The sequence below is a fragment of the Nerophis ophidion genome, linkage group LG25, assembly GCF_033978795.1.
Source record: "Nerophis ophidion isolate RoL-2023_Sa linkage group LG25, RoL_Noph_v1.0, whole genome shotgun sequence".
Taxonomy (NCBI): Eukaryota; Metazoa; Chordata; class Actinopteri; order Syngnathiformes; family Syngnathidae; genus Nerophis; species Nerophis ophidion.
In genome coordinates, this window is record NC_084635.1 from 37779218 (window position 1) to 37791581 (window position 12364).

Sequence of the window (12364 nt, forward strand, 5' to 3'; positions counted from 1 at the left end):
AGTAATGTAGTCAATTGGAGCCGCTAACGTTCTCGCGACTATTCAATAGCGTTCATCCTGATGACAAGAATGTGGGCGTGCTGTGAAGCCATTGCCTTAGACACCTTCAAAACATGTATGAACCGATTGAAGGTCCAGTAACATGTTGTGTGCAGCTTCCGCAATCACACGTACAAGATTGAAAGGCATATTGGGTGATACAGAGTACACTGATGGTTGTGATATAAACAACTTTAAAACTTACTAATATGCGCCACGCTGTGAAGCCACACAATACAAGATTGACAAACACATTTCGGGAGAATTAATCAATCAATCAATCAATGTTTATTTATATAGCCCCAAATCACAAATGTCTCAAAGGACTGCACAAATCATTACGACTACGACACCCTCGGAAGAACCCACAAAAGGGCAAGGAAAACTCACACCCAGTGGGCAGGGAGAATATACATCCAGTGGGACGCCAGTGACAATGATGACTATGAGAAACCTTGGAGAGGACCTCAGATGTGGCAACCCCCCCCCTCTAGGGGACCGAAAGCAATGGATGTGGAGCGGGTCTAACATGATACTGTGAAAGTTCAATCCATAGTGGCTCCAACACAGCCGCGAGAGTTCAGTTCAAAGCGGATCCAAGACAGCAGCGAGAGTCCCGTCCACAGGAAACCATCTCAAGCGGAGGCGGATCAGCAGCGTAGAGATGTCCCCAACCGATAAACAGGCGAGCGGTCCATCCTGGGTCCCGACGAGCGGCCCGTCCTGGGTCTCGACTCTGGACAGCCAGTACTTCATCCATGGTCATCGGACCGGACCCCCTCCACAAGGGAGGGGGGGACATAGGAGAAAAAAGAAAAGATTGCGGCAGATCAACTGGTCTAAAAAGGAGGTCTATTTAAAGGCTAGAGTATACAGATGAGTTTTAAGGTGAGACTTAAAGGCTTCTACTGAGGTAGCATCTCGAACTGTTACCGGGAGGGCATTCCAGAGTACTGGAGCCCGAACGGAAAACGCTCTATAGTCCGCAGACTTTTTTGGGGCTCTAGGAATCACTAATAAGCTGGAGTCTTTTGAATGCAGATTTCTTGCCGGGACATATGGTACAATACAATCGGCAAGATAGGCTGGAGCTAGACCGTGTAGTATTTTATACGTAAGTAGTAAAACCTTAAAGTCACATCTTAAGTGCACAGGAAGCCAGTGCAGGTGAGCCAGTATAGGTATATATGTATGTATATATGTATATAAAGGTATATACAGTATAGGTATATATGTATGTATATATGTATATAAAGGTATATACAGTATAGGTATATATGTATGTATGTATGTATATAAAGGTATATACAGTATAGGTATATGTGTATATAAAGGTATATACAGTATAGGTATATATGTATGTATATATGTATATAAAGGTATATACAGTACAGGCGTAATGTGATCAAACTTTCTTGTTCTTGTCAAAAGTCTAGCAGCCGGATTTTGTACCAACTGTAGTCTTTTAATGCTAGACATGGGGAGACCCGAAAATAATACGTTACAGTAATCGAGGCGAGACGTAACAAACGCATGGATAATGATCTCGGCGTCTTTAGTGGACAAAATGGAGCAAATTTTAGCGATATTACGGAGATGAAAGAAGGCCGTTTTAGTAACGCTTTTAATGTGTGACTCAAAGGAGAGAGTTGGGTGGAAGATACATCCTCACAGTAACACAACATAATTGCAACACAACTAATACCCATAATCCTTTGTATTCGTGACACTTCCTGAATATATTTTACGCCTCCGCGCCCCCAACCCTGCCCACCTTACCGACGCACGGGGGGGTATAAAATAGTCAGAAAGGGTCATGAATACAAAGGATTATGGGTATTTGTTGTGTTGCGTTTATGTTGTGTTACTGTGAGGATGTTCTCCCGAAATGTGTTTTTCGTCCTTAATTGGTGTGGCTTCACAGCGTGGCGCATATTACTAAGAGTGTTAAAATTGTTTATATCACAACCATTAGTGTACTCTGTGTCACCCAGTATGCCTTACAGTCGTGTGCGTGTTGCCGCGGAAACCACACACAACATGATGCTGGACTGACAAGCAGATCGTGTCTGATGTAGCAGGCGACAAAGCCAATGGCTTCATAGCACGCACTAATATTTAATATCTGGGTGTCTGCCGGTAGTCATTCAAGAGAATGATAGCGTCTCCTATTGACTTCTTCGCTTTATGAAACCGGTCTTAAATGGCTCTTTGACTGGCAAAGGATACCGAGCCCAGAACCATGTAGATCAAATGTCTCCGGATGGTTCAACCGCCACCCGCCCGAATCTAATTAAAATCAGTTTTTTTGTCATGTCAACCGCCCGACCGCAAACCGCGCATCTCTAGTCTACAGTATCTGTGTTGGCCCTGTGATGAGGTGGCGGCATGTCCAGGGTGTACCCCACCTTCCGCCCGATTGAAGCTGAAATAGGCGCAGGTTTCCCAGCGGATTTTATATAAAATCTTATTATATAAAATGTTAAATAAAATTCCCTGAAGAGCCAGGGAATCTTAATAAAATATATAAAATTATATATATATATAGTTTATTTTATTATTATTTTTTATGTATTTTTCCCCCAAACAAAGCCCTATTTTTTATAGGAAAAAAACACAAAAAAGCAATATTTTCTCCCCAAAATTTTTAAAGTGGAGTATTTAATGTTAAGTAATTGGAGCCTCAATTAGGTCAAAAATATATAAAAACATTGCCTTTTCATTGTTATTTTTTGAACAAAAATGGTTAAAAAATAAAAATTACACAAAGTGTCGGGGATCCAAAGGGACCCCTACTGATAAAAGTGTTAAAAAAATAGGTCATTTATACATCTATATATTTTTGTTTTTAACGCTTAAATCCCTACATCAACTTCAAATCTGTCTGTCAATTATAATTTTTTTATTATTGTTTTTGAATAATGACAGTTGAAAAAAAAAAATCACACTAAATGTCTCAGGGACCCAAAATGCCCACCACTCATAAAAGTGTTAAAAATAGGTCTTATATTAATCTATGTTATTTTTAATGTATTTAACACTTAAATCCCTACATCAACTTCAAATCTGTCTGTCAATTATAATTTTTTATTATTATTTTTGAACGATGACAGTTGGAAAAAAAAAAAGAAATCACACTAAATGTCTCAGGGACCCAAAATGCCCATCAGTCATAAAAGTCTTAAAAATAGGGAATAAGCGGTAGAAAATGGATTGATGGCATTTCAGTAGGCCTTTAAGCTGTACATCAAGTAAGAATGGGAAATAATTCCACCTGAAAATTGCTCTCCTCAGTTCCCAAAGGTTTACTGAGTGTTGTTACAAGGAAAAACCATGTAACACACTGGTAAAAATGTCCCTGTGCCAAATTTTTGCCATTAAATTCCAAGTTAGTGATTATTTGCTAAAAAAAATGTAGTTTCTCAGTGTGAACATTATCAATCCAATCCAATCCACTTTATTTTTATAGCACATTTAAACAACAATAACGTTTCCAAAGTGCTGCACAGCCATGTTAAAAACAATGGTAAAAAATAAATAAATAAATAAAATAAAATAAAAAAAGTATATATATATATATATTATGCTCCACCAATTACTGAATAAAAACAAAAATAAATAAATATAAAACCAATAAATACAAATATGATTAAAAACTATTTTAAAGGGTAAAATCAATTAAAACAGTAAAATAGAAATCAAAGTGTATAAAAAACACAGGACAACAGAGGACCACACAACTCACGTAGTGTTAAAAGTCAGAGAATAAAAGTGGGTCTTAAGACGAGACTTAAAAGAGTCCACTGTGGAAGCGAGGGGCAGAGTGTTCCAGAGCTTAGGGCCGACCACCGAGAAGGTCCTGTCTCCCCTGGTCTTAAGTCTGGTCTTGGGCACCACGAGCTGGAACTGGCTCTCGGACCTCAGATGAGGTCCGAGATATATTGAGGTGCCAGTCCATGTAAAGATTTAAAAACAAACAGCAATGTTTTAAAATCTATTCTAAAATGAACAGGGAGCCAGTGCAAACTCTGAAGAATTGGGGTTCTATGCTGGCCTTTCCTGTCCCCTGTTGAAAGTCTGTTGTCTTTGCAGTCTATTCAACTGAATATAAGTTGAAAGGGATTTGCAAATCATTGTATTCTCTTTTTATTTACCATTTACACAACTTCACTGGTTTTGGGGTTCGTACTTTCAAGTGTCACATGCACAACTGCATTGAACATTATTAGCCAAATATTGCTGCTCTAATCGGCCGCATTGTTGTACTTCCTGTTTCCTCTCTTCTCCGCAGACCTTCGGCTTCCTGGCCACAGGTGTGTACGGCCTGAACACTTTCCTGGCGGTACGGCGTTGGCGCCGCGGCGGTGGAGGCGGCAACCCCGGCGGCCAGAGGGCGACCCAGAGCAGCGAATACATGCGAGCGCGCACGGCCTCTCGCGGGGAAATGGAGGCGCGGCCCGAGCTGGCGTGAGAAGGCCAGAAAACCCAAATCAGACGGCCGAGAAGGACGCCGCCGTGTGGAGTGGTGAACTCAGACTTGGAGCGACGTCACAAGACCTCGGCCGCACTTCCTGCGACACAGATGTGCTCGGCGGGTTTGTTTAGCAGGACTCCAACACCAGAGGTCCACAATAAAAAGGGAGGATTTGGGGACGAAGTGAAGGAATGGAAACAGGAAGACTTTTTAATCCGCGTGAGTCTCGAAAGTTTGGACTGAAGATGACCTCCATGATGACCTCCATGATCCTCCCTGCAGTGATTCCTCTGACGTCCAGCCGTTGTTTGAGTCCCCACGACGTCTCACAGTCACGTCCAGCCGCTTTTTGAGTCCCCATGACGTCTCACTGTCACGTCCAGCCCCACGACGTCTCACTATCACGTCCAGCCGCTGTTTGAGTCCCCACGACGTCTCACTGTCACGTCCAGCCGCTGTTTGAGTCCCCATGACGTCTCACTATCACGTCCAGCCGCTGTTTGAGTCCCCACGACGTCTCACCGTCACGTCCAGCCGCTGTTTGAGTCCCCACTACGTCTCACAGTCACGTCCAGCCGCTTTTTGAGTCCCCACGACGTCTCACTATCACGTCCAGCCGCTGTTTGAGTCCCCACGACGTCTCACTATCACGTCCAGCCGCTGTTTGAGTCCCCATGACGTCTCACGGTCACGTCCAGCCGCTATTTGAGTCCCCACGACGTCTCACTGTCACGTTCAGCCGCTGTTTGAGTCCCCATGACGTCTCACTGTCACGTCCAGCCGCTTTTTGAGTCCCCATGACGTCTCACGGTCACGTCCAGCCGCTATTTGAGTCCCCACGACGTCTCACTGTCACGTTCAGCCGCTGTTTGAGTCCCCATGACGTCTCACTGTCACGTCCAGCCGCTTTTTGAGTCCCCACGACGTCTCACCGTCACGTCCAGCCCCACGACGTCTCACCGTCACGTCCAGCCCCACGACGTCTCACCGTCACGTCCAGCCGCTGTTTGAGTCCCCACGACGTCTCACCGTCACGTCCAGCCGCTGTTTGAGTCCCCACGACGATGACGACGCCGGCTGACACCAGAAATATAAGTACAGTAATACCTCAACTTACGACCCAACTCCTAACTCAAACCACGCGTATCTTAAATAAGTCCCGCTTATTTAAATGTATTTAATTTGAGTATATAACATGCCTTTTAAACAGAAAATCTACTTTTAATGAATGAATATTGCTTGACAAACATATTAGAACAGGGGTGTTCAAACTTTTTCCACTGAGGGCCAAACACTGAAAAATGAAAAGCATGCAGCGGCCGTTTTTATATTTTTCGTTTTCAAAACCATTTGGGCTCCAAGGGACCCAAATGGATCTCAGCATTTAGTGGTAAAAATAAGTCAATATTAATATTTATTTTTACTTTCAACACTTAAATATCCATGTATATATATATATATATGTCTAAATTTCTGTAGTTTATCCGTTCTACTGCACTCAATACCGAGGTAGAGCAGAATAAAAGTTAGGTCAGGAAAAAACACAGAGGGTGTTTCATCCCTACAAGCCTGTTTCGCAGGTTTCCCAGCGGATTTTATATAAAATCTTGTTATATAAAATGTTAAATAAAATTCCCTGAAGAGCCAGGGAATCTTAATAAAATATATAAAATTATATATATATACATATATATATATATATATATATATATGGTTTATTTTATTATTATTTTTTATGTATTTTTCCCCAAACAAAGCCCTATTTTTTATAGGAAAAAAACACAAAAAAGCAATATTTTCTCCCCAAAATTTTTAAAGTGGAGTATTTAATGTTAAGTAATTGGAGCCTCAATTAGGTCAAAAATATATAAAACATTGCCCTTTTCATTGTTATTTTTTGAACAAAAATGGTTAAAAAATAAAATTACACAAAGTGTCGGGGATCCAAAGGGACCCCTACTCATAAAAGTGTTAAAAAAATAGGTCATTTATACATCTATATATTTTTGTTTTTAACGCTTAAATCCCTACATCAACTTCAAATCTGTCTGTCAATTATAATTTTTTTATTATTGTTTTTGAATAATGACAGTTGAAAAAAAAAAAATTACACTAAATGTCTCAGGGACCCAAAATGCCCACCACTCATAAAAGTGTTAAAAATAGGTCTTATATTAATCTATGTTATTTTTAATGTATTTAACACTTAAATCCCTACATCAACTTCAAATCTGTCTGTCAATTATAATTTTTTATTATTATTTTTGAACGATGACAGTTGGAAAAAAAAAAAGAAATCACACTAAATGTCTCAGGGACCCAAAATGCCCATCAGTCATAAAAGTCTTAAAAATAGGTCTTATATAAATATATGTTATTTTTCATTTATTTAACGCTTAAATCTCTACATCAACTTCAAATCCATCCGTCATTTATAATTTTTGTATTATTTTTTAACAAGTACAATTAAAACAAAAATAAAAATCACAGAAAGTGTCGGGGATCCAAAGGGACCCCTACTCATAAAAGTGTTGAAAAAAATAGGTCATTTATGCATCTATATATTTTTGTTTTTAACGCTTAAATCCCTACATCAACTTCAAATCTGTCTGTCAATTATAATTTTTTATTATTGTGTTGGCCCTGCGATGAGGTGGCGACTTGTCCAGGGTGTACCCTGCCTTCCGCCCGATGGTAGCTGAGATAGGCGCCAGCGCCCCCCGCGACCCCGAAAGGGAATAAGCGGTAGAAAATGGATGGATGGATGGATTTTTGAACAATGACAGTTGGAAAAAAAAAAAAGAAATCACACTAAATGTCTCAGGGACCCAAAATGCCCACCAGTCATAAAAGTCTTAAAAATAGGTCTTATATAAATCTATGTTATTTTTAATTTATTTAACGCTTAAATCTCTACATCAACCTCAAATCCATCCATCATTTATAATTTTTGTATTATTTTTTTAACAAGTACAGTTAAAACAAAAATAAAAATTACAAGAATGTTGGGGATCCAAAGAGACCCCTACTAATAAAAGTGTTGAAAAATGGGTCATTTATAAATCTATATATTTTTGTTTTTAACGCTTAAATCCCTACATCAACTTCAAATCTGTCTGTCAATTATAATTTTTTATTATTATTTTTGAACAATGACAGTTGGGAAAAAAAAAAAATCACACTAAATGTCTCAGGGACCCAAAATGCCCACCACTCATAAAAGTGTTAAAAATAGGTCTTATATTAATCTATGTTATTTTTAATGTATTTAACACTTAAATCCCTACATCAACTTCAAATCTGTCTGTCAATTATAATTTTTTATTATTATTTTTGAACGATGACAGTTGGAAAAAAAAAAAAAGAAATCACATTAAATGTCTCAGGGACCCAAAATGCCCATCAGTCATAAAAGTCTTAAAAATAGGTCTTATATAAATATATGTTATTTTTCATTTATTTAACGCTTAAATCTCTACATCAACTTCAAATCCATCCGTCATTTATAATTTTTGTATTATTTTTTAACAAGTACAATTAAAACAAAAATAAAAATCACAGAAAGTGTCGGGGATCCAAAGGGACCCCTACTCATAAAAGTGTTGAAAAAAATAGGTCATTTATGCATCTATATATTTTTGTTTTTAACGCTTAAATCCCTACATCAACTTCAAATCTGTCTGTCAATTATAATTTTTTATTATTGTGTTGGCCCTGCGATGAGGTGGCGACTTGTCCAGGGTGTACCCTGCCTTCCGCCCGATGGTAGCTGAGATAGGCGCCAGCGCCCCCCGCGACCCCGAAAGGGAATAAGCGGTAGAAAATGTATGGATGGATGGATTTTTGAACAATGACAGTTGGAAAAAAAAAAAATAAATCACACTAAATGTCTCAGGGACCCAAAATGCCCACCAGTCATAAAAGTCTTAAAAATAGGTCTTATATAAATCTATGTTATTTTTAATTTATTTAACGCTTAAATCTCTACATCAACCTCAAATCCATCCATCATTTATAATTTTTGTATTATTTTTTTAACAAGTACAGTTAAAACAAAAATAAAAATTACAAAAAATGTTGGGGATCCAAAGAGACCCCTACTAATAAAAGTGTTGAAAAATGGGTCATTTATAAATCTATATATTTTTGTTTTTAACGCTTAAATCCCTACATCAACTTCAAATCTGTCTGTCAATTATAATTTTTTATTATTATTTTTGAACAATGACAGTTGGGAAAAAAAAAAAATCACACTAAATGTCTCAGGGACCCAAAATGCCCACCACTCATAAAAGTGTTAAAAATAGGTCCTATATTAATCTGTTATTTTTAATTTATTTAACGCTTAAATCTCTACATCAACTTCAAATCCATCCATCATTTGTAATTTTTGTATTATTTTTTTTAACAAGTACAATTAAAACAAAAACAAAAAAACACACAAAGTGTCGGGGATCCAAAGGGACCCCTACTCATAAAAGTGTTGAAAAATAGGTCATTTATACATCTATATATTTTTGTTTTTAACGCTTAAATCCCTACGTCAACTTCAAATCTGTCCGTCAATTATAATTTTTTTTATTATTGTTTTTGAACAATGACAGTTGAAAAAAAAAAAAAAAATCACACTAAATGTCTCAGGGACCCAAATTGCCCACCACTCATAAAAGTGTTAAAAATAGGTCTTATATAAATCTAAGGTATTTTATATTTTCAACGCTTAAATCTCTAGATCAACTTCAGCTCTATCCATCATTTATATTTTTTATTTTTGAGCAATGACAGTTTTGAATAAAAACAATTCCCTACATGGCAGTTTTGTGTAAATTAGTGTCAAAATGTTAACAATTTCTCCTCACGTTACACCTGTTTGCGCTTTCATTCCAACTTTTATGTTGTTTTGTAATAGTATTTTTAAAATGGGCCTAGGGCTGTAAAAAAAATGAAATGCGAGCGGCAAAAATAGCCCCAACCCATGGTTTGGACACCCCTGCAATAGCAAAAAACTACTTTAGTTTTATCAAATAACGTAACCCCGTTGTTCAGCCCTGGTCTAATGTTCCTTCAGGCTGCTAGGAGCCAATAAATCACTGTTTATGTTCCGCACAGACGTATTGGAGGGACGGACCAAAGCAGTCAGAGTCAACAAGTGATATGTACTGGTGGTCTACCAAAGGTCCGGTTGGTTGGTTGAGTCGGGACTGAACAGAACAAACACACACTTCAAATATAGCGTCTGCAGCTTATCAATATTTTTATGGATAAATGTTTGTCGTTGGGATATTTGTGGCTGCTCTCTAAGTATAGTTTGTTTTGGATTCGGTTAGCCGCTTCCTCTCCTTCACTGTAACTTTTGGAGAGTTGAATCACTATAATTAATTGTGTAAACCAAGCAGGAAATACAACAAATTAACTTTCTATTGCTTTAACGGCACAAGTCTGTTACAAATTTACTTCAACATGCTTACAACCTACAGAAAAACAAAAAGCTTTTCATAAAAAATGACTCGTAAGTTACGATACTCGCTCAGGCTGCAAATCTTTGGGCACCACACGATTCGATTCGGTTCTTGGTGGGTAACCATTCCATTCAGAATTGATTCTTCATGAAAAAATCAATACTTTTTAATAACATTGGATACCAGTTCTGTGATTAACTACATTCCTCCATGAAATAGATAAACAGCTCTGTTAACTTTCTATTTTACTTAAAAGACAACTGGTATTGTTCAATAAAAGTCTACCCGAAGACTTAAAAAAATCCTTTAATCGATTTTTTTTAAGTCAAATAAAAAAGCAGTACTTTTTTATTAACATTGGATGCCATTTCTGTGATTAAGTACATTCCTCCATGAAATCGATAAACAGCTATTTAAACTTTCTATTTTACTTAAAAGACAACTGGTTTTGTTCAATAAAATTCTACCCAAAGACTTAATAAAGTCAAATAGAAATAAGGCAACAAGAGAAGTATTCAGCACTTCTTTTTTTCAAAGAAAATCTGTAGAGCAAACATGGGCGTCTATGTCAAGAAATATATATATAAATGTTTTATTTTTTGAAATCATTACAAATACGAATCACAATAAACAGAATTTTTTTCTTTATTTTTTACTCGCAAGTTGAGGTAGTATTGTACTTATTTTCATGCCAGTTTAGTTAATTCCTTCTTCTTCTGGATGAGCTGCCTCCCCTCAGTGAGACGTTGTTGTGTGCAATCAGATGATTTTGTAGCTGAAATGACTTTTTAATGGTGTGCGTTTTTGTTTGTTTTTAGGTGAAACACGATGCCTTTTTTCCCCCAAATGGGCGAGAATAGAAGTTACATTCCATCCATGTTGGGTTTTGTGTCAACACTGTGAAGCGAGTACAATGAAGTGAGAAAAAGGTGCTTGTTTTGCCACAGGTGGGAGCGATACTGCCGTGGATGCCCATAACTCAGGTGTCAGCAGACAACAATCAGCAGGTTTGATCAATCTCGCATGGGGGATGTTTTCTAGTGGTCTGAGGGTGTCTTTTTGTGGTACTTCCCCCCCTTTTTTTTAACCATTTTTCAGCATTTTGATTCACTTAAAATGTGTATTTATCAGCAGTATGACATCAGTTTATAATCCAACTTTGAGACATTCCTCCAGGAAATAATACAATTATTACCTGCCACTCCTTTATTGTTTTTGGGTCAAAGCGACTAAGATTGTTGACTCCTCTGCACAGTTCACACTAATCATGTTTCTTCTCTCTATACTGACTGTGTAGCGCCACCTTTTGGTCTTCTTTTTTAATGCACCACTTCTCTTGTACTTGTAGTGGACACTTTTCTAAACAATCCATTTTAACGTAGCCCATTGATATCATCAATATGTCCAGAATCACAGCAGGTATTTAATAAATTATATATTGCTTATTTTGTCAGTTTTTTTTTTTTATTATACTTGAACAACTGAAAACAAGTTTAACTGCAAAAAAAAAAGGGAACATTAAAAATACATCTTAGGTCTAAATTAATAAAATATTCTGATTAAATGCTTTGGTCTTTACATAAATAAAGAAAATAAGAGACTAAATAGAGTAAAAGTAATGAAATAATTGAAAAATAATTGTAAAAAAAATTGGGTTTACCTCAAATAACTTATATTTATTTAATAAATACAATCATTTAAAGTCTTATTTATTTGTTTAAACATTTTTACCAATATTTAATTATTTTAAATCATTAATCCAATGTGAGATTTTGGGTGCTTTTGTCAGAAGTCATTAGAATTGTCAAATTGTGATGTTTAATTTTATTTTAGCATAGTGTTTTTCCTAATAAATAATTACAATATTAATCCCAAGATGGTCATTATGAATATATTTTATATATTTCATGTCATAGGGTACACTCACTGTATAGGTCGCCTTTGTTCTTTTTTATTTTTTATGTTTTTATTTATTGAACAATGTATGTACATATGACCGCGAACGGGACAAGCGGTAGGAATGGATTGATGGATGGATATATTCTCAATGCACATAAAAACCAAGGCACTTTCAACAAACCTAAAAAAATTTCAAACATCTATCAGGTTAAGCTAATACTTTCTTTTGCAAAACATGTAAAAGAAAGAAAACTAAATAAAATATGAAAAAATCATACAAAAATAGGATAAGATACAAAATTTAAACACAAAAAAAGGCTTATCTAAATCACTTAAATCAATTTAAGGCTTTTGTATTTAATTTAATTGATCATTTTAAATTAAGTCAGTTACAAAATGTAGGTTTTATTTTCATAAATCCACATTTATGTAGAACGTTTTTTTGTTTGGATCATAATGTTGACTAACTTTTCTATGCTACCATCAATTATAA

The 12364-nt window shown here is 36.6% G+C and overlaps 1 protein-coding gene across 1 annotated transcript in view; it reads left to right on the plus strand.

Moving 5' to 3' along the window:
- cmtm4 (CKLF-like MARVEL transmembrane domain containing 4) overlaps positions 1-11417 on the plus strand; it is a 77606-nt gene extending 66189 nt beyond the window's left edge. The window contains exon 5 of the mRNA XM_061887432.1: positions 4331-11417. Coding sequence (XP_061743416.1) covers positions 4331-4510 — 180 coding nt within the window. The 3' untranslated portion in view covers positions 4511-11417. The remainder of the gene's footprint in view (positions 1-4330) is intronic.
- The last annotated feature ends 947 nt before the right edge of the window (positions 11418-12364 follow it).